Source organism: Kogia breviceps, chromosome 4 (assembly GCF_026419965.1).
Source record: "Kogia breviceps isolate mKogBre1 chromosome 4, mKogBre1 haplotype 1, whole genome shotgun sequence".
In the NCBI taxonomy this organism is placed as follows: Eukaryota; Metazoa; Chordata; class Mammalia; order Artiodactyla; family Physeteridae; genus Kogia; species Kogia breviceps.
The window spans coordinates 43640262-43663812 of record NC_081313.1 but is presented as its reverse complement, the minus strand read 5'-3'; the positions used below and the strand labels follow the sequence as shown (position 1 = coordinate 43663812).

Genomic DNA, 23551 nt, shown 5'->3' with positions numbered 1-23551 from the left:
TTACCATATAGTTTAATCATCTACAGTGTTCCTCTGGCACAAAGGACCGTTTTGCCCAGACCTTACTTATTTCTTTACTTTTTTGAGGTATAATTGACATATAACATAATATCAGTTTCACGTGTGCAACATAATGATGCAATATTTGTATATATTGCAAAATGATCACAATAATCTAGTTAACATCTGTCACCATATATAGAAAATTTTCTTCTTGTCATGAGGACTTTTAAGATGTACTCTCTTAGTGACTTTCAAATGTACAATTTTGTTAACTGTAGTTACCATGCTGTACATTACATCCCCATGACTTACTATTTTATAAAAGGAAGTTTGTACCTTTTGACGCCCTTCATGCATTTCCTCCACCCCCCAACTCCTGGCAGCCACCAGTCTGTTCTCTGTTTCTATGAACTTTTTTTTTTGATTAAGTGAGATTATACACTATTTGTCTGTCTCTGTCTTATTTCACTTAATAATGCCCTCAGGGTCCATCCATGTTGTTGCAAATAGCAAGATAACGTGTTTTTTTAAAAATGGCTGAGTAGTATTCATTGTGTGTATATATATATATATGTACATATATATACATATGTATATATATGTACATATATATATATATACTGCATCTTCCTTATCCATTCATTTATTGATGGGCACTTAGGTTGTTTCCATGTCTTGGCTATTGTAAATAATGCTGCAATGAACGTGAGGGTGCAGATAATCTTTTCAAGACAGTGATTTGGTTTCCTTCAGACACATAACCAGAAGTAGAATTGCTGGATCATATGGTAGTTCTATTTTTAATTTTTTGCGGAACCTTCATACTGTTTTCCACAGTGACTGCACGAATTTACATTCCCACAAATGGTGTACAAGGGTTCCCTTTTCTCTACATTCTCACCAACACTTGTTTTTTCTTGTCTTTTTTGATAATAGCCATTCTGACAGGTGTGAGGTGATAACTATTGTGGTTTTAATTTGCATTTCTCTGGTGATTAGTGATGTTGAGCATCTTTGCTTGTACTTGTTGGCTATTTAGATATCTTCTTTGGAAAACTGTTCAGATCTTGAGGCCATTTTAAAAATCAGGTTGTTTTTCTGCTGTTGATGAGTTCTCTATATATTTTGGACGTTAACCCCTTTTCTTCCGTTCAGCAGCTTACCTTTTCATTTTGTTGATGGTTTCCTTTGCTGTACAGAAGCTTTTTAGTTTGATGTAGTCCCACTTATTTATTTTTGCTTTTGTTGCGTTTGCTTTTGGTGTCAGATCCAAAAAATCACTGGCAAGAATGATGTTAAGGAGCTTACTGCCTATATTTTCTTTGAGGAGTTTTATGGTTTCAGGTCTTACATCCAAGTGTTTAACCTATTTTGAGTTAATTTTTGTGTATGGTGTAAGATAGTAGTCCAGTGTCATTTACATGTTGGCTGTCCAGTTATCTCAGCAACATTTATTGAAGAGACTGTCCTTTCTCCATTGTATGTTCTTCTTTCCTTTCTTATAAATGTTGTAAATTTATTTATATGCATGGGTTTATTTCTGAGCTCTCTATTCTGTTTTATTGATCTGTGTGTTTGTTTTTATGATAATACTATTCTGTTTTGATTACTATAGCTTTGTAATGTAGTTTGATATCAGAGAGCATTTTGCCTCCTGCTTTACTCTTCTTTCTCAATACTGCTTCGGCTGTTTGGGATCTTTTGTGGTTCCATACAAATTTTAGAATTGTTTGTTTTATTTCTGTGAAAAATGCCATTGGGATTTTGATAGGGATTGCATTGAATCTGTAGATTGCTTTGGGTCATATGGACATTTTAACAATATTAATTCTTCTAATCATTGATAATTTAATATCTTCCCATCTGTGTCATCTTCAGTTTATTTCATTAATGTATTAAGTTTTCACTGGACAGGTCTTTTATTTATTTTACAGGTCTAAATTTATTCCTAGGTATTTTATTCTTTTTGATGCAATTGTAAATGGGGTTGTTTTCTTAATTTTTCTTTCTGCTAGTTCTTTATTAGTGTATAGAAATGCAACAGATTTTTGCATGTTGAAATTGTACCCCACAAGTTTACTGAATTTGTTTAGTAGTTTAAGAGTTTTTTGGTGGAGTCTTTAGGGTTTCCTATATATAATATCATGTCATCTGCAAATAGTGACAGTTTTACTTCTTCCTTTCTAATTTGGATGTCTTGTATTTCTTTTTCTTGCCTAATTGCTCTGGTTTGGACTTCCAATACTATGTTGAGTTTAAATTTATGGTGTTAAAATTACCTGTTGGTTATCTAAGTAATTCATGAAAACAGCATTCTCCTTATAACAAATAGGAACATGGTAGATAAGGCTAAAAAGTCTCCTATAACCACACCCTGTAACCTGTGCTTCCAGCAATCCTGGTCCTTACCACTCTCCTCAGAGGTTATCAGGCTGATGTGTTTTCTGCCAATCTTATTTCTATGTATGTACCTATCTGTGTATGTTTCTGTAGAAAATTGTAGAATTGTGTGTGAGTGTGTTTTGTATATTCAACTTTTATTTATTAAAGATATATTTTGGAATCTCCCCTTATTTTGTATGAATATACTTCATTCTTCTATTTCTGAGGTTTCACCTTTGAGTTTAATATTTACTGTAATTTTCTGGTAGGTATAATTTATAGACTTTAAAAAGTTCTCTTCTATTTTTGATTTGTCAAGAATTTTTGTCTTAAGTTTTAAATGAATGATGAATATCAAATGCTTTTCTTTGCTATTTATTGAGATGATCACATGACTTTTCTCTGTTTTCCTGTAATAGAGTGAATTATAATGACACACTATCAAATGTTGCACCATCCTTGGATTCCTGAGATAACCCTACTGAGTTGTGAGTAACACTTTGGTCATACCCTATCGGTTTTTATATGCTTTTGTTGTCATCCCATGTTTATTTTGAAGTATTTAAAAATTTTTGGTTTCGTGGCTTGTTTGTAGTTTTATTTCAGGTTCTGGTATTAGGCTTATGCTGACCTCCTAAAATGAGTTAAGAAGTGTTTCCTTCTCCTCTACTTTCTACAAAAAAAAATTTTTTAATATAAGATTGGTATTATTCCTTTATTAAATATTGATAGAATTCTCTGGTGAAACTGTGGGTTTCTAGTTTTCTTTGATAATGAATTCAATTTCTTTTAAAAATGTAGGGTTATTCAGAATTTCTGTTTCATCTTGTTTCAAGTTTAGTCATGGAATTTTGTTCATTTCATCTAAGTTGGTAGCATAAAGTTGTTCATAAATATAATCTTACTATGCTATTAATGTCTATATGATCTGTAGTGATAATTCATTCCTGATTTTGGTGATATGTTTTCTTTTTTCTTTCATCATTGTAACTGGAAGTTTGTGGATCTTTTCAAAGAAACAGCTTTTGACTTTATTAATTTTCTCTGTTGTTTGTCTGTTTTCTATTTTGGCTATTTCTCTTTATTATTTTATATGTCCTACTTACTTTGGGTTTATTTTGCCCTTTTTCTATCTTCTTAAAGTAGAACCTTAACATCACTGATATTAATCGAGTTTAATATTTACTGTAATTCTCTTCTTTTCTAATATATGTATCTAAAGTTAAAAATTTCCTTCCAAGCATTATGTTTGCTGAATCCCGGGAATTTTGATCTATTGTATTTTCATTAGCATTCAGTATAAAATATTTTTTAAATTTCCTTGTGATTTATTTTTTGATTCATGAATTATTTAGAAGTGTTTTTTATTTTATTTATTTATTATTTTTAAAATAAATATATTTTATTATTTATTTATTTATTTTTGGCCACATTGGGTCTTCATTGCTGTGCTCAGGCTTTCTCTAGTTGCAGTGAGTGGGGGCTACTCTTCATAGTGGTGCACAGGCTTCTCATTGTGGTGGCTTCTCTTGTTGCAAAGCATGGACTCTAGGCGCACGGCCTTCAATAGTTGTGGCACACAGGCTCAGTAGTTGTGGCTCAGCTCTAGAGCACAGGCTCAGTAGTTGTGGTGCACAGGCTTAGTTGCTCTGCAGCATGTGGGATCTTCCTGAACCAGGGCTTGAACCCATGTCCTCTGCACTGGCAGGCGGATTCCTTTTTTTTTTAACATCTTTATTGGAGTATAATTGCTTTACAATGATGTGTTAGTTTCTGCTGTATAACAGAGTGAATCAGCTATACATATACATACATCCCCATATCTCCTCCCTCTTGTGTCTCCCTCCCACCCTCCCTGTCCCACCCCTCTAGGTGGACACAAAGCACCGAGCTGATCTCGCTGTGCCATGCTGATCTCCCTGTGCCATGTGGCTGCTTCCCACTAGCTATCTGTTTTACATTTGGTAGTGTATATATGTCCGTGCTACTCTCTCACTTCATCCCAGCTTACCCTTCCTCCTCCCCGTATCCTCAAGTCCATTCTCTATGTCTGCATCTTTATTCCTGTTGGCAGGCAGGTTCCTAACCACTGCACCACCAGGGAAGTCCCTAGAAGTGTCTTTAATTTCCAAATATTTTGGGTTTTCCTAGATATCTTATTGTAATTGGTTCTTAATTCTGTTGTTGTAAGAGAACAAGTATGTTTTCAGTTCTTTTAAATTTGTTGACTTGTTTTATATCCCAGGATATGCTTTCTCTTGATGAAAATACCAAATGCAGTTGAAGAGTGTATATTTTGTAGTTGTTTTGTCTTTAATGATTTACATAAAATTTTAAATACAAATAGGTGAGAAACAACAGACAGACAGACAGTTTTCTAATATATAATATACAACAAGCAAAAGGTTAGCATTGGTAGGCAAAGAGATGTGCTGCTGTCCAAAACTGCCTGCTTTGCTCTGATTCTTTACCCCTACTTCCTGTTGTTTCCAGTCTCTTGAAATACTCTACCCAACTAAAGATATGTATGCTGTATGTTTTCATTTAAAGGCCATTTATGCTATTAATCACAAAAATGCCATGTAGGGTAGATAACCTTTATTATTAATATCCTTAAAATCCACAAATAGTGTCCCTAAATGGATTGTAACTTACAGAGTTCAAAATGAGATTTCAACAAATAATTTATTGAACACCTACTACATCCCACGCTCTAGTGTAGGAGACAGATACTAAACACATAAATAATAGCAGATAGCGATTAGTGCCCTAACGAAAATGAGGTAGGGTACTGAGAAGGGAGTGGGATGGATAATTTTGTGTGTGTCATGTTTCCTCCTGGGACTTCACCCTCCTTATAAGGGTCACTTGGAGTGGGAATAGGGGTAGCAACATTGGATAGGGTGGTGCCATGTATGACTGAGACCTAAATGACAAGAAGGCACCAAACTTGGGAAGATCTATGGGGAGAGTCTCTGGATAGGAAATGCAAAGGCACTGAATTGGGGAGGAGCTTGATATATTCAAGCAAGGAAAAGAGGGCCACATGGCTGGAACATGGTAGTAAAGGAGAGGGGAAAGGTGATGTCAGGGAAGTGGCCAAATCATGGAGGGCCTTGCAGGTTTGGGTGAGGATTTAGCATTCTTAGTGTACGTGGGAAGTCATTGGAGGGTTATGAGCAGAGAAGTAACATGATTTGATTCTTGTTTTTAAAAGATCACTTTGAGTATTTTATGGACAATTAGATGGGCAGTTATCACACAAGGAAGGTTAATTAGGAGGCTAGTGCAGTAGCTTAGGTGACAGATAATGATAGCTTGGACTAGAGTGGTAGCTGTGGAGATGGAGAGAGTGGATGGATTAGGATTATATTTTGGAGGAGCTGGCCGGACTTGGTGATGGATTGGCTGTGGGAGGGTGAAGTTTTAAAATACCTGTGAGAAATGACAAATAACTAGTTGAATATCCATATCTGGAGCTTTGAAATGAAGCCATAGCTGGAGATAAAATTCAGAGTCTTCAGCAGAAGACATGAAGAAAAAGGAGATGGCAAAAATGTAGATGGATCAGTGACCATGAGTTTTACAAGATGCAGGCCCATGATGACTTGATTAAAAGCAGTTTTGGTAAAAAGTTTGAGTGTGTTGGGGAGAAAATGTGAGGTGAGGAAGGAGAAACAAATGTACACAACTCTTTTAGTAAGTTTTACTGAAAGAGAGGCAGAGAAATAGGGCCAAAGGTGAAGGGAAATTTTGTAAGATGAAAGATCCTATAGCATATTTGTGTGCTGATGAGAATGATCCAACAGAAAGAAAGAAATTTATATAGATATATGAGTAATTTCCAGATTAAAGTTCTTGAAAAGGTGGGAGTGGATTTAGAGCATAAGTGGAGAGATTGTCCTCTGACAGGAGCAGGGATACATCTTCAACTGTAGTAAGAGGGAAGGCGGAGAATGTGTGCTCAATGGATACTAGGGGATTTGGTTGGAGAAAGTTGAGGGCTAAGTCTGATGGCTTCTAGTTTCTCACTGACCTATGAGGCAAGATCTTCAACTGAGAATAGTTATAGGGGAATATTGGAGGTTTGAGATGAGAAGGTAAGATTTAAAATAGTCCAGAATTGGAAAGCCAGCCTTGTAGGGAAATGCAGGAGGGAACTGCTGAACTACTTTGAGTGAACCCACCAATGTTTATCTGCTCCTGGGCAAGCAAGGAAGGGTCCTCTTCCCACTGTTAGAGGAGGGCGTTAAGGTTTTTTTCTCTGTGGAAAGTGATGAAAAGACTGAGTTTATGTTGACAAACTAGCAGATATTCAAACATTTTATGAATTCTTGGCAGTATTTATCCACTTAATATTCTTTATGGGCAAGATCAGTAAATAACTAAGAGCTTTGACTTTGTCTAAGAGCTTATAGTTTTTCAAACTATAAACTGGAGGACAGGCTTACTTTGCATGAATGATGATTACACAGTTCTCTGCTGTAAGAGAGTGGATGTTTAAAGTTAGTGGGTATTCTGGAGGCTATTTGAATAGCTACATCATCTAATCATAACTGGCAAATATTTATTCATTGATAACTGTGTGCCTAGGTACAGCTTCAAAAGATTATGGTGTAGTTGGAAAAACATATAATTTAGAAAAAATTAAATACTAATTACTATAGAATTTGAGTATGAGTTACTGGAGTTAAGGAGTACCTCAAAGAGAAATAGGTAGAAGAGAGGTAGGAAGGAAGGGATAGCATAAACCAGCAGTTCTCAAAGTGTAGCCTAGGGATGCTGGGGGTCCCTACGATCTTTTTAGAGATTGGCAAGGTCCAAACTATTTTCATAATAGTGCTAAAAGGTTATTTGCCTTTATCCCCATTCTCTCACAAGGGTACAGTGGCATTTTCTATGGGTTACATGATATGTGGTAAGACAGATTGAATGCAGAAGCAGATATGAGAATCTGGCTGTCTCTTATTAAGCCAGAAATAAAATAGATTTGCAAAAATATTAAAATGCCATTCTTTTCACTATTTGGGGGATTTAGCTATTTTTCATAAAGATAAGTTATCCATATTAACATGTAATAGATTTTTTAATTGTTATCTTTTAATGAGTTAATAAGTAAATATTTTAAAATTTATCAGTTTTAATATGATACAGTAAATATAAATAGATGTAACCCACATAAACAAAAGCTCCTTGGGATTCTCATAATTTTTAAAGGTATAATGGGGTCTGAAGACAAAAATGTTTGAGAATTGAGTGTTAGAGCCACATACTGTGATGCAGAATTTTGAGAAGGAAAGTTTGTGACAAGGCATTTCATTAACTTTGGATATTGAAGTTAATGTCAATTCTATGAATTACAGTAGTACATTACATATTGATAAAATTAGACAAAAAGTATTTCAAAGTTATTTTGTGCTTTAGGATCTAAAATATGGCATGAGGGACTTCCCTGTGGTGCAGTGGTTAAGAATCTGCCTCCCAAATTCAGGGGACACGGGTTCGATCCCTGGTCCGGGAAGATCCCACATGCTAAGGAGCAACTAAGGCCGTGCGCCACAACTACTGAGCCTGTGTTCTAGAGCCCGTGAGCCACAACTGCTGAGCCCGCGCGCCTAGAGCCCGTGCTCCGCAACAAAAGAAGCCGCCACAATGAGAAGCCCGCGCACTGCAACAAGAGTCGACCCCGCTCGCTGCAACTAGAGAAAGCCCGTGCACAGCAACGAAGACCCAACGCAGACAAAACTAACTAAATAAATAAATAAATTTATAAAATTCTGCATGAAATACTTACCTGGCAGGGGAGATACCATGATCACAGAGGTGGTTTTCCCAGGGCGAGGCTTATCCATTGTACTCTGGATGTGTTGACCCCTGCGATTTCCCCAAATGTGGAAAACTCGACTGCATAATTTGTGGTAGTGGGGGACTGTGTTCATGCTCCTCCCTGAAAAAAAAAAAAGTAAAAGTAAAAGAAAATAACATACTGCCTAAAAAGGAGAAGAAAAAAATGGTCTCTGCTAGTCTGTGAATTAGCAAAACTCACCTCCAGCCACTTTACTGCCATCTAGTGGAAAATGATTATAATAAACATACAGATAGTTAGGAATGATGCCCCAGAGAGCTGTGTATTAGTACACAGTTGGTTATGGCAGTTTTGAATATATCAACTGGAAGATTCTATGCCATTGGTTCTCAGCTGCTCCTCAGACCAGAGTATGAGACCAAAACGTTTGAGAACCACTGGCATGAGCAAAACTGCAGAGGTGGGAATGAATACTGTGGGTTCAGAGAACAAGAGTGTAACAATCTGAGTAGAGCAAAAATTTGTATTAGGAATAGTAGGAAATAAGATTTTTAGGCAGAGTAAGATCAGACCATTAGAAAATCTTGAGGTAAGCGGTAGGTAGTCATTGAAGGTTCTTAAGCAGAGCACTAGCGCGTAGGAATAGTTTGGGAAGCTCAGACGAACAGTGGTTGGCAGGATAGATGGGTGAGTGGCTGGATGGGTGCGTGGGTGGCAATTCAAGAGCAAGGTGGTCTTGAGAACAGGAAACCAGGAAAAAGGCATCAAGTGTCTTTTTAGAGCCTCTCCATGGTTGTAACTGTTACTCTTGTCAGAAGGGGATAGGAGAATAAGAATGTCCTGTTCTTATTCTTAAACTGAGTCTAAGTTTTTGATTGGAAAAATGGGGTTATCGGTGAATTGCCTTAGTTTTTTCAGTTTTCTAAGAGGAACACTGAGCTAACCGCTTATTCCTGAGAAAGAGGTGATGTAAACTCTGATTTTCAGATATTTGGCAGAGTCAGTACACTGTTAAGATCATCCTTTAATTAAAGAAAATTTTACTCTGCTGCCCTCTTCTGGATGTTGTGTAATTCTCTAAATTCTTTCACTGGTGGTCAATTAGTGTAGGGTGAATTGCCACTGAAATACAGGAGCCCAGCTGCAGGAAAAAGAAAAAAGAGGAAATCAAGGTAAAATACAAAAAAAGGAATGACACCAAACCAAAGAATATACAAACATAAATATTTTCCCAATTTTTTGTTTTGAAAATTTCTAACCTACAGAAAAGTGCAGTGAACAGCCATATATCTTTTATGTAGGTTCACCAGTTGTTAACATTTTGTAACAATTCCTCTCCATTCTCTCTCTCTCTCTCTCTCTCCACACACACATATAAGAATGACATTTTCTACATAATCACATTGCCATTATATCTTTAAAAGTGAACAGTAATTCAATATCATGAATATAGCCCATATTTAAATTTCTCTAATTTCAAAACTACCTTTTATAACTGTTTGTTCTTTTATTATTTGTTTCTTAAACTGGGTCAAAGTTAATCTAGTCTAATTTAATCTACCCCTGCTTTTATTTGTTTTTCATGACCTAAAACTTTTATGAATACTGAAATTGAATCAGTAATTTTAAAACTCCCAATAAACAAAAGACCAAATGGCTTCACAGGTGGATTCTACCAAAAGTTTAGAGAAGAGTTAACACCTATCCTTCTAACACTATTCTAAAAAATTGCAGAGGAAGGAACACTTTTGAACTCATTCTATGAGGACACCATCTCCCTGATACCAAAGCCAGACAAAGATACCACAAAAAAGAAAATTACAGGCCAATATTACTGATGAACATAGATGCAAATATCCTCACAATATGACTAGCAAACCGAATTCAACAATACATTAAAAGGATCATACACCACGATCAAGTGGGATTTATCCCAGGAATGCAAGGATTTTTCAGTATCCATAGATCAGTCAATGTGATATACCACATTAACAAATTGAAGAATAAAATCCATATGATCATCTCATATGGAGATGATCATAGATGCAGAAAAAGCTTTGGATAAAATTCAACATCCATTTATGATAAAAAACTCTCCAGAAAGTGGGCATACAGGGAACATACCTGCACATGATAAAGGCCATATATGACACACCCAGAGCTAACATCATATTCAATGGTGAAAATCTGAAAGCATTTCCTCTAAGATCAGAACAAGACAAGAATGCCCACTCTAGCCACTTGTACTAGCCACAGCAATCAGAGAATAAAAAGAAATAAAAAGAACCCAAATTGGAAAAGAAGAAGTAAAACTGTCACTGTTTGCAGATGACATGATACTATACATAGAGAATCCTAAAGATGCTACCAGAAAACTACTAGAACTCATATCAATGAAATCAGTAAAGTTGAAGGATACAAAATTAATATACAGAAATCTGTTAATTTCTACACACAACAAAATATCAGAGAGAGAAATTAAAGAAACAATCCCATTTACCACTGCATCAAAAAGAATAAAATACCTAGAAATAAACCTACCTACAGATATACAAGAGTCATACTTGGAAAGGTATAAGACTATAAGCTATAAGCTGTGGAGTGGCTAAGTCCTGTGAGCCATGGCCACTGAGCCTGCGCGTCCGGAGCCTGTGCTGCGCAACGGGAGAGGCCACAGCCATGAGAGGCCCGCGTACCGCAAAAAAAAAAAAAAAAAAAAAAAAAAAGGATTAAAACCCTAAATGTAAGACCGGATACTATAAAGCTCCTAGAGGAAAACAGGCAGAACACGCTCTGACGTAAATTGCAGCAATATTTTTTTTTGTATCTGTCTCCTAGATTAATGGAAACAAAAGCAAAAATAAACAAGTGGGACGTAATTAAACTTAAAAGCTTTTGCATAGCAAAGGAAACCATACACAAAACAGAAAGACAACCTACAGAATGGGAGAAAATATTTGCAAATGATGTGACCAAAAAGGGATTAATTTCCAAAATATATAGACAACTCATACAGCTTAATATCAAAAACAAAAAACAAAAAAACCAACCCAATAAAAAAAATGGGCAGAAGACCTAAATAGGCATTTCTCCAAAGAAGACATACAGATGGCCAACAGGCACGTGTAAAGATGCTCAGTATCACTAATTATTAGAGAAATGCAAATCAAAACTACAGTGAGGTATCACCTCACCAGTCAGAATGGCCATCATCAAAAAGTCTACAAACAACAAATGCTGGAGAGGGTGTGGAGAAAAGGGAACCCTCTCATACTGTTGGTGGGAATGTAAATTGATACAGCCACGGTGGAGAACAGGCACTTTTCAAACTGCTGCTTTTACACTGGTCCCCAGGGCAAGTGAGTCTGCACGTGAGCCCTTTAAGAGAAATGTCTCAGTTCTGTACAGCCCTTTGGGTCCCCTGGACATGAGCCCTGTTGGTTTCCCAAGCCAGACCTTTTGGGGGCTCATCTCTCCACTGCAGGTCCCAAGGGTTGGGGCACCCAATGTGGGGCACAAACCCCTCACTCCTCAGGGAGAAGCTCTGCATTTTTGACATCTCTCCTGACTGTGGGTCGCTGCACTGAGGTTGGGGTTTTAGTGAGATCACTTGTCTGCCTCTGCCACCTGCCTCAATGTGGCCCTTTTATCATTTGTCGTGAAGGAGCTGGTCAGCTAGTTTTCAGGTCTTTTCCAGAGGGAAATATTCCATATGTAGTTGTAGATTTGGTGTACCTGTGGGAGGAGGTGAGTTCAGGATCTTCCTACACCGCCATCCTGGACCACATGTGGCCTGTAGTTTTCTTTTTTGTAGTGTCCGTATCTGTCTTTGAGATCAGGGTAATGCTGGGCTCATAAAATGAGCTTGGGAGTGTTCCCTCCCCTTCAGTTTTTTTGAAGAGTTTGAAAAGGATTGGCGTTAATTCTTAAAATGTTTGATGGAACTCACCAGCAAAACCATCTGGTCCTGGGCTTTTCTTTGTTCAGAGGTTTTTGTTTACTGATTCAGCTTCCTTACTTGTTATTGGTCTGTTCAGATTTTCTCTTTCTTCATGATTCAGTGTTGTTAGGGACATTGTATTCTGCCCTGATGCTGACATCACTCTCCCCTCACACTTTCTTATCTAGATAATGCAGTTGTCTTCGGACTTTCTTTCTGCCTCTGGTGCCGCCCCTTTGATTCCTTCTTCAAGATACTGCTGGAGTGTTCTTTATAAAATGCAAATATGGTTGTGCTACTCCCTGCCAAAGATTTTTCAATATTTCCCCATACCTCATTATTCCTCCTTTTCTTTCTTTCCCTTTCATCCTAGTTACAACCCTCATCCTCTGAGTATGTTTACGTAGTTGTTGTGAGATCTCATTAAGCAAATTGACTTTAAAGGAAAATAGCACTTAGTTATCTCAAAAATAAACTCCAATACGAATTTCAGCGTTGTGAGAAAGGAACTTTGGGGCATGAAGACTTTGCCTCTTATGTCACCGGCTTAGCCTAGTTTTATCTCTACAGGTTTGGCAAAGCTGTGAACTGAGGGCCATGGGGCATGGGCCACAGTAATACCAGGTTGATCGCAAGTGATGAGACTGGCTTCAGTTGTGGATGAAGTTCTTTAGTCACAGATCATGCAGAGTACCTGCTGTAAAATGAAACTCACAGACTAGCTATACCACTGTGATGGCGTATGTGTTTTTTTAAGATTTTATTTATTTGTGTTTGGCTGCGTTGGGTCTTAGTTGCAGCATGCGGGATCTTCACTGAGGCATGCTGGATCTTTTGTTGTAGCGTGCGAGCTCTTCCTTGCGGCACGCGGGCTTCTCTCTAGTTGTGGCATGTGGGTTTTCTCTTTTCTATCTGTGGCGTGCAGTTTCCAGAGCACATGGGCTCTGTAGTTTGCGGCATGCAGGCTCTCTAGTTGAGGCGTGTGGGCTCAGTAGTTGTGGCCCACGGGCTTAGTTGCCCCGCAGCATGTGTGATCTTAGTTCCCAGACCAGGGATCAAACCCATGTCCCCTGCACTGTAAGGCGGATTCTTTACCAGTGGACCACCAGGGAAGTCCTGCATATTTGAATGCTATATACATAGTTTGCTACATGATAATTAGGCTTTAGCAGTAAGCATTTCACATTAGTGCATAAAATTAGACATTAATTTTCTCTTCATAGGTTAGTTCTCTAGCATCTATAATCAGCATCTCCATTTCCCCCTTATCTCATATATCTCAGAAGACAAAAGTCCTGGATCCAGTTTCCTAAAGCTGAGATTTCACTCTGATTTTCTACTTCATTTTTTGTTTTGTAAGCCTGGACCCAGGTCAGAGGTCAAAAAGCAGCTAGTCACAGGCCAGATCAAGCATATGAGTTTTGTTTAGCCTGCTGTTCCTTATAAAATCTAAAATTAGTTTCCAATGTGTAAACATCAAGAAATTGCATGGGGTTTCCCTGGTGGCACAGTGGTTGAGAGTCCGCCTGCCGATGCAGGGGACACGGGTTCGTGCCCCGGTCCGGGAGGATCCCACATGCCGCGGAGCGGCTGGGCCCGTGAGCCATGGCCGCTGAGCCTGTGCGTCCAGAGCCTGTGCTCCACAAAGGGAGAAGCCACAACAGTGAGAGGCCCGCGTACCGCAAAAAAAAAGAAAAAAAAAAAAAAGAAATTGCATGTAAAATCCAGATCTCTCCAGCTTCTTTTGAAAATTCAGCTTTGGAAACATTGGGCTTTTTTTTTGTTGTTCCAACGTGGCAACCATGGACCCCCTTGGACATGAATTTGGCATGAATTCTCAGGGCAGCCAAAAGCTCTGCTAAGGACACTTCTAGGCCCACAGGCACTTGAGTCTGTGACTTAGGTCACTCATTCATTCATAAAATACATATTGTGCATCCACTGTGCCTGGTACTGTACTGAGCCATTTACATAGATTCTCTTACTTCTCACAAAGCTGTTGGTTTCATTTTACAGATGCAGAAGTGGAGGTTCAGAAAGTCAAACAGGGGTTACACGGCTGGCAAGTGGCAGAGCCACATTTGACCCAGGCGATGTCTCAGGCTCTGTGGTCACGAAGTCCATCATCATCACCTACTTTAAAAGACCCATCCTTTCCTCCCTTATGTCAATTCACATGCGATTTTTGCTTATAGCAGAAATTTTAAAAATGACAAACCTAAAAATTGTCATGACATGGAAATATGGCAGTTTGCATATGTTTGTCACTGTGTTCTCCAATGACTGCAGTATTTCATGTATTTTTGTTTTACAACAAGTGAATTACTGTATCAGTTCACAAATGCATTCATTGGCATTTCCATGTGGGCATGACACCCTAACATTTTTCTAGATTCCATCAACCTGCAGATTTGGTCATTTTGTAAAATGGTTAATATCATTCAAGTAAATCAAGGAACAGTAGAATTATTAATTCCTCTGAAACAGAAAGCTTTTCTCAAAGTTAATATTTTCCTGAAATGACTAAAGTGTGCCCTTTAGGGAAAATATCCAGAGCCTATTTAAAAGGTGTACATTTTAAATCACATTATACAGAAAGTTTAAAACAAATGTAGAGACACAAGACAGCTTCTGAACTCACAGTTTTCAGTGACATTACCTATCTTGCAGCGTGATCATGTGAGAAACAACTACTGAGCAGAAATAGGAAGGATGAAAGTAGAAAACAGTAACACACAACCACAAGGTACAATCTAAGACTAAAACTCTGGGGTAAGCCAAGTGAGTTCTCTGGTACAGCCTGAATTGCAGAATGATTGAAATTGCCTTATTTCCTCATTTGTGAAATGGAATATAATCACTGTGTTGTAAAGTATGCCTGACAAATAGTAGCTGTTGAATAAATCTTTATTCCTATTCCCAACAACAGTTTAACATAAGAGGATGGTTTTTATGCTTTTATGTCTGATATATAAAGAGTTGTATGAACAGGATCAATTAAGTTTAATCTGTGCTATCTGGGAACAGTAGTATTTATGTGCAAGTATATATAACATGTCAAACCACATAAGATTTTTTTTTAAAAGGTATAATTTTCAGTTAATTTTTTTTTTTTTAATAACCATTTTTTAAAAAGCTTTCCTTTATTTTGTCAAAAAGCCCTTCAGTGTTGATAGTGGGGTAGGCTGTGCAGTATGTGAGGCCAGGAGTTACGGGGGAAATCCCTGAATCTTCTGCTCCATTTTGTTGTGAACCTAAAACTGCCCTAAAAAAATAAAGTATACATACGTGTATGTCTGGCTTTAGGAACGCTGGAACAACGGCAGTCCAGCAGGGGTTGGGGCCCATGCAGAGAAGGCAGCCGACTGAGGTGGCAGCCTAATGGGGATCAGGAGATGGGTTACGTGGGTGGGTGGAGAGCTTGAGCAAGTCAGTCAATATATTGAGGCAAATGGAAGCCAGGTTTCTTACTGTCCAGAAAAGGAGTTACAAATACGGAAAGAGGGAAAGCTTGAATGAACCTGGGTGGTGGTAGATTGAAATGGAAAGGTTGGTGTGAACTCATGGTTTATGTGTGTGTATGGGTAGGTATATGTATATGTATCTTGCATTCATATGCAAAAAACCATATATTCTAGCTTTGTCTACCAAGAGGGCCTGGGAGCAGTGACACCCAGGAGTAATGAGTGTATCTAGCACCCAGTTTTTAAATACCAGTCAGGGCTCTTTGGAAAAATGGCTGATCCCAGGGATGAACCAAACTCACGAGATGGGTTGGAAAGTATAGAAGTGTTCAAAGAATAATGGTGGCTTGTCAGTCCATAGAGAAGCTAGCTCTGAGAGGATCCCAATGGCTAAATGTGACAATTTGAGCAAATATGTGATGACAGTAATGGATTTTATCTCACTGAATAGGAATCCACAAACCCATTTTGATATATATGAATAATAAAGAAGAGAAAGCTCTTCCTTTTAGCAAAATGCCCATTAACAGAATACAGAAGGAGTGCAGGAACCAGAAAACCAGTATCTGGCAACCATCAGAGTAATAATTCAGGCAAGAAAGCTAAGAGCAGAGAGCTAAAGTTGGATGAATAACAAGCTATTTATGTAGCCTCACAGTATCACCTCCACAAAATATTTAATATGAAGGTAGATATTAATTATAAAGGGAAAGAGTAACTTTACAGTGGCAAAGCCTTCTCAGATGATCACTGTTTATATCACCAGCAATGGGACAAACTGACCTTGTATACCTCCTGATAGGAGACACTGAAAAGAACACTGCCTGCACCATCATCTCTGAGATATTCCTGTCACAAATGCATACTCTGAATTGAATCATGAGGAATCACCAAATGCAAATTGAGGGACTTCTACAAAACAGTAAATTAAAGTCATGAAGGTCAAGGGAGGCATAAGGAATGGTTCCGGATTGAATGGGACTCAACAAACATGAGTGTCTTGAGTTTTTGAGTTTCTTGAGTTTTGCCAAGAAAGAGAGCAAAGCTGATCTTGGTTTGGATTCTTTTGCTATAAAGGATATAACTGGGCTTCTGGCAAAATCTGATAGGGCTTTTGGGTGAATGGTATATATGGGAGCACTTTGTGGTGTTCTTAGGACTTTTTTGTCGCTATGAAATTATTTCAAAATAAGTAAAAGTAACAACCTTTGTTCAAAAACTTTTATTTACTATAAAGACAAAACACCAAAATAGGTACAAATACTATAAAAGTGGTTCAATGGGGTAAAAATTTTAATTAAAATATCTTGATATATTTAAAATAACAAAGGATACATTTAAGCCAAATTATCTTAACCCAGAGATTTTTTTTGTAACATTTGCTTACACAGTAAGGTGCTAATAGAAGTTAGCCCTTAAGCCCTGGAAGTCTTAGGAATCATAGTCATACAGCAAATATAATTTCATTGTGAAAGTGAACTTTGGTAGAAGAAAAATCTATAGGACACCTGAGGTAGTAGAAACTGGAATAAACAGCAGTAGACGTTATTTACAACTTGAGTACCAAATAACATTAAGAACACAAAAATAATTACACATTACAATTTTCAGTCCAGCTTTGATCCAAAGAAAATAAGAATATTACATCACATTTGCATTGAAAACAAAACAAAAAACAAAACACCACAATTACCAGCAAGCTGAGGGAACTGCAAACAAACTCAAACAATGGATTTTTGACATCTAGAGGCAGTCTGAGTTTGAAATGTGGTGGGCATGGTGATCTACAAAGTAATACTGATTAGCTGAGGTTCCTCAGTTTATACAGTTTACATCTCTGTCAGACACAGTATTAATCTGACCAATGATCTTCCAGTACATAAAATGGCAAGAGTGCATCCTTTAAAGCTTGCACATGAGAGACTCGGAAACAATCTTATTAGAACTGTGAAAATTCTATGTAGTCAAAAAAAAAAAAAAGAAAGAAAGAAAATACAATACATTTAGAGCTACCAAACTTCACATTTCTGTACTATGTTTAACTCTTCAAATATTGCCAATCTTCCAACCAAAGGAATGTAAAATTTCACTAAGAAACACATTCATATAAAAAAAACTGACTTTTAAAAATTATATGCAATATATCCCTGTAAACTTATCTTGTAACTTATTTTACTTCCAATTTGTGTTGTACATTTAAAATGTACTTCATATAGCTTATTTAGCTTATCCTGAGTCTTTGAGAATAACCAATTTTATTTAACTCTGCAACAATTCAACTGGCTTCTGAAGAGTTAAAACTTAACATCTCAAAAAGCTGTATTAAATACTTAATCAGTACTTAATTTAAAAGACTCACAGAAAAAAGGGTGGAAGAGCTGCCATTTTCCTTCAGGATTCCATACATCTGAATTCAGTTTAGACAAAAACCATTAGATAACTGTGCAAAATCCAAGGAATTAGTGTGTAAATGAAATTCAATTTCACTTATCTTTCTGAACACATTTTCCAAGTTCAAAGCAAATTTATTGTTTAGAAACACTCGTTCCTAGTTGAGTAAGTTAATTTTTCTTTATCTATCTATCTATCAGCCAGGCCTAATGTAAAGAGATAATGCATGGTAGAAGGAAAATAGCAGTTAACGTTGTTATCAGTGGTGATGATGCATGATGGATAGTTACATACAGAATAAGTCTTAAACGGTGTGAAGTTTCCTACAAAAGAAACCGATACATTAAAAAAATTCAAATACATTTCAAGGTCATCTTGATCTTGGTTGTGAGCTGCATCACAGAGAACAGTTGATTTTCACTTAATTTATATTTAACCTGCATAAGAAGAGCAGTGACTGACTCAATGAAGGTAGTATTTTATCATATTCCAATTTTAAAAACAAACAAAATTAAATCTATATTTTAAAAAACTCTTGCAATAGCAAGATATTTAATAAACTCTGGTTCACATCTAGTTCTTTTTTTTTCTGGTTTGAAAAGATCACCTTTCCCTGAATATTAAACATAAATGAAGGTGAAATGAAAATACAGAACCATAATTTCCAAAAACAAAATGAATGGGCCAACAGTAAAATGCACAATGAACCACAATTGCCCAGGCATTTAAAAAGATAAAGGTCAATTGTGGGTCATAAAGAAGTTATCAACTTTAAAAAATATTTATTTACTGCTACCTATAGCATATTCTGACCTAAAAGAGGCAGATACTGATTTTTATAGCCAGTGACCCAAAAAAAAAAAGGAACTGCAGAACCCCCTGCTTGTGATCACAATATGAAATGGAAGAAAACTGAAACATTAAAACAGATCCTGAGCCCCTCAGCTGCTAATATTGCTGAAAAAGTGCTCCAAAAAATTATGCTTCTGTTAATTAATCATGCAAACTTCATTGCTTTCCTGTTTACCTAGGGCCAGTTCTTTGAAAGGCACAGTTTACAGTTTCTGCACAAATTGTGGACTTTTGCATACTAAGCTTAGGTACAAATCATGATTTGTCAATCACATACTTAGGTAAGGGTTCCCCACTGATCTTGTTCATCGCTGTTCAGTGGCATGAAAGCCAGCAGATTATCAATGTGGTTCCCCACAAAAGTTTTTTCTCTTGTTGAGCATCCTGTCTCCATTACAGTTTATTTGTATAATTGGCTACCATGTAGTACGGAAGACTGGATGCTTCAGTAGCTCTCTTGATGGAGGTCTGTCCTGAGGTTGAAGTTCTAAACAGCGAAGAGCCACATCTCGTAAACCAGGAGACAAATGTGAAGGGATTGATGGAGCAGTAGTTGCACTGGCAATCTGTAAGAGAAAACACTAGGGTAAAGTTCTCCACAACTGGAGCTTCTGATACAGAAGTACATGTGCATATATTTCATAACCTCTATATATGCATCCTATACGTAGAGGAATTAAAAGTGGGTGGACTTTTTGCTAACAAGGTGTCTATGGGAAAACTCATGAATTTGACCAAAAAATGCTGATCAGATGGAGCTACAGTTCTCTTTACTGTCTCAAATGAACAAGGCTAAGTGCATCACAATGATGAGGCAGGTGAAATATTCACTCAAATCAATTCTGCTTTCCTCATACTCACTCTCCAAAATGGGTTGTCCTCTTTGCTTCATTGCACATTTTCTGTTTTTTCAGCACAGAGAGCTATTCAGAGTAAGAAAGACTAAACCTGGCCAGTCAATTTAGTATATCAGAAACACAACTGCACTGATTTTTTATTTTCAGGTGACTGAGGAAGTTATATAAGCATGGGGAGACCTGGAGGAGATTATGGCAGGGGAGAGGTGCTGGGGATCAGCTCAGAGGACTAATACTACCCACTCTGCACAGAGGTGACTGTGTGTTTTAAGTGCTTTACTCAGGCCCAGAGGTAGTTCTGTTCATCCTCATAATATAATGTGATATAAATAATTCATCAAGGAGGTGCTATTATTATACCGATTTTATAAACAAGAAAACAGAGGGTAGACAGAATCAGTAATTCTCCTAGTCACATGGCTGTGAAAGGATGGAACCAGGGTTTGGTACCAGGTCTGTATGACTACAAAGCCCAAGCTTTTAAATGAGCACATGTGCAACTCAAACGCTAAAAATCTCAAACATTACATTATTCTCTGGTGGAAATGGAGAATGGATTTGAGAGTTGTCAGAAAGGTAGAACAGCCTTGGCCTCTGACTTAGGTGTGAAGTAAGTGTGTGTGTGTGTGTGTGTGTGTGTGTGTGTGTGTGTACATATTTCACCCAGGAGCAATGATTCAGTATTTGCTAATTCAGTGTTCTCAGTGACTTGATAGAGCATGGCTACTGTGAATAATGAGAACTGACTGCTCACGCTGCCCACCACACCATATCAATTCCTGGAGATATATACACAAACATTTATTTCAAGGAAGATATGCCTTCACATTAGATTGATAGTGAAGGAGAACCCATGAAAATTTGACTTCTGCGAATTTTAGCAGGAAGAAGTAATTTTTATCTCATGATTACCTTAAATATCAAAGCAAGATGATTGGAGTGTTTTTCTGCATTCCAAGGTGGTTTAGCACAAGCCATTTCTATAATAGCACAGCCAACACTCCATACATCACAGCTCCTACCATACTGCTGACCTCTTAGGACCTAAAATAAAGCAGAGAGTTAATCTGGAAATATGACTCATTAGAAAAAGAGAAAGCCATTCTGTAGTTATGGATTCTGGTTTTTTTACTTCAGAGCAAAACAATGTACAAAGAACAATTCCACAGACTACCTGATGTCTCATTTATTTCATTAACACGCTCAATCTCCTATGTGGGACAAAAATATTTTGGAGAATTGTGAGGTTCTGAAGGAGAGTATCACAGAATTTCAAAGCCGCCTCAGTACACGTAGTAAACTACAGAGCAAGAGGACAACCAATTATCACTACGTATGAACGTGAAGAGTTCTGAACATAACAGAAGAGGCCGAGTTCAGAATAGCAATTACGTACCTTGGGTTTACTAGAAAACAACTACTATAAATTATCGAATAATTCTTTGTTAGAAATAGGTTTTAATAGATTTGCTTAAAGGCTATGGAAAGGCAGGGATTAAGGGTCTGAAATCAAGGATATCATTAAGACCTTAGTTTTAGAGCCGTGGACTTCTAATTAGTAAGCAGTGCATAACACTGCAAAATTATTTGGTGTAACACTGTCACATAGAACTCCAAAATATTTTCTTTCATCACACTCGAAGCTGCTTCTCACCTCGGGTGCCATAAATGCAATTGTCCCCAATAATTGTCCCTGAAACTCTCCTGCACCAGTTCCTTTTGATGCCAACCTGGCTGCAGCTCCAAAGTCAGCAATTCTCAGTCTCTGACCTGTGCTGTCAATTAGCAAATTGGCACCTGTCAACAGAAACAGCAAATGACCTTATATGTTAAAAACGAACATATTAAAAACTCAGTAAAATACTACTAATGAAACAGGACAATGACGAAAGAAAGTAGACTGTGTGTCAGACAAATCTACTCTTCCTCTCAATTCACTTCATTAGTAAAGGCACATAGGTCTCTGCAGTGTAAAAAAAATCCAAAGCCTCAGAGGGAAAATCAGACAAAGCATCAAGGCATAAGGAGCAAAAGCAGAGATTTCGTAAAACTTTAAATAGTAAGTGTTAAACCCTTAATATAATGATTCTTAGCAAAATCTTTACTCAAAGTTCCAATTTTAGTGTAGTTTACACTTTGAGACAAAGTTCTGTTGAAACATACTGATCTAGACCAATTCATACTTTATACTGTAATTTCATAATTAAAGCTTAATAAAAAATTAATGTTATAAAATTACTTGAATGTGTTATATCAAATCCTAAAGGCATTCATGTCAGAAAACCAAAGTTGCTCTCTTTTTTTGGCCAGCTTGTAGGATCTTAGTTCCCTGACCAGGGATCGAACCTGCACCCCAGCAGTGAAAGCACGGAGTCCTAAGCACTAGACCACCAGGCAATTCCCCGAAGTTGCTCTTAATAAACCAAACTGCAAAAGATTTCAGAGGATTTTTCTTAAAAGGAGTTTACAATACCCCAGTTATTTTAAATAAAGCCAGGAACAGGAACCTTTGGGGATGCAGTAAGTAAGTACATCATGAGACCAAGACAGGGGAATCAGAGACCTGGATTCTGTACTTGGTTTGCCATCAATTAGCAGTGAGACTGTGGAAAAGTCTCAGCCTAAGGAAGGCAGAATATAATACCCTGAAAAGTTCCTTTCACTTCTGATAATTCTAGTGATCTGAGTTACTCAGGAGAAACAATCCCATAGTTGGTTTCAAGTTAGAAACTATCAACAAAGGTCTAAGTTTTAAAATTACATTTGTTTTCTGCTTATTGATAATAAGATAATAATTAAAAGAATTCCTACCTTTGACATCTCTGTGAATGATCTGGTTTTCATGGAGATATGAAAGGCCACGAAGTAATTGTTCAGTATAGTTAATAACTACTGATTCCTTGAAGGCTCCATATTTACTGAGCAAATGAGCCACAGATCCCCCTAAACATGTAATAATAATAATCTGTCATAAACTTAAGCCAAAATTAAAATTGTTTATTACACTTTGGTTACATAAGCTTGCAGTGCATGAGCTCACATTCACATTTGAAATATTAAATTTATCATCTGCTTCAGAAGTGAAACTGGTTTAAAAACTAACACATTCCAGTAATCTTAAAACCTATCAATTAGGAGACATTTTCATGGAACCCTCATGAACTGGTTTTCTGGAAGGTCAAGATTTCAGAAAGCCTTAAAAGTTAACAATTTTGGATGGAACTATTTCTCTTATGTACAATTCACCTCTCCGTCTTTTTGACCAAGATATACAAAATCTCTTTCTTAATGATGTAAACAGTGGTAACATGTTATTTAACAGAAGGTAAAAAGAATGGGAGGAGCCAGAAGACCCAGAGTTAGGCTTCATATCCTACTATTTACCAGCTCTGACCTAGGACAAGTCACAAACTCAATAAGCCTCATCTAAAATTGTTTATAATAGTCAACCTATATACAACCATCAACCCAGGTAACAACCAACATCAGAAAATGTACTAAAGAACTGATTTGTAAATAGAAATACACTCTTCAAACACAAAAATAATCTAAGAAGTTAAACCAAGCGCTTATGTATTATGTCCCAAGTCATTTATTTTACTGTATATACGGTATAATACAAAATAAAACTCAGTCTCTATTTGTTCAAGTAGATGACAAGGTTCAACTTTACACTTCAGTGCTAGTTCACCTGTTAGTTTTTAAAGCTATAGCTTAATTAATTTTATTTTTATATTGTTATGTTAAAATATTTCCTAAATCTGTCCTATTAATGATGGCCAACTGGACAAATACGGATCTTACCATGGCAGGTTTAAAAAAATTATTCCTATAAAATAATGGTACACAATCATTT

The 23551-nt window shown here is 37.0% G+C and overlaps 1 protein-coding gene, 1 long non-coding RNA gene and 1 other non-coding gene across 3 annotated transcripts in view; 2 read left to right on the top strand and 1 right to left on the bottom strand.

The window, feature by feature from the left end:
- The window catches only part of LOC131755023 (uncharacterized), a 50404-nt gene that overhangs the window by 1057 nt on the left and 25796 nt on the right, over positions 1-23551 (top strand). The window contains exon 2 of the long non-coding RNA XR_009335386.2: positions 2805-2873. This is a non-coding gene — a long non-coding RNA (uncharacterized lncRNA). The remainder of the gene's footprint in view (positions 1-2804; positions 2874-23551) is intronic.
- LOC131756496 (U1 spliceosomal RNA) lies at positions 8172-8335 on the top strand. Its single transcript, XR_009335670.1, has one exon. It is a non-coding gene; the product is annotated as a U1 spliceosomal RNA (small nuclear RNA).
- MAP3K1 (mitogen-activated protein kinase kinase kinase 1) overlaps positions 16799-23551 on the bottom strand; it is a 77612-nt gene continuing 70859 nt past the window's right edge. The window contains exons 17-20 of the mRNA XM_059061111.2: positions 22507-22638; positions 21350-21492; positions 20608-20739; positions 16799-19404 (exon numbers count right to left, since the gene is read on the bottom strand). Of these exons, the coding sequence (XP_058917094.1) occupies positions 19255-19404; positions 20608-20739; positions 21350-21492; positions 22507-22638 (557 nt within the window). The 3' untranslated portion in view covers positions 16799-19254. The remainder of the gene's footprint in view (positions 19405-20607; positions 20740-21349; positions 21493-22506; positions 22639-23551) is intronic.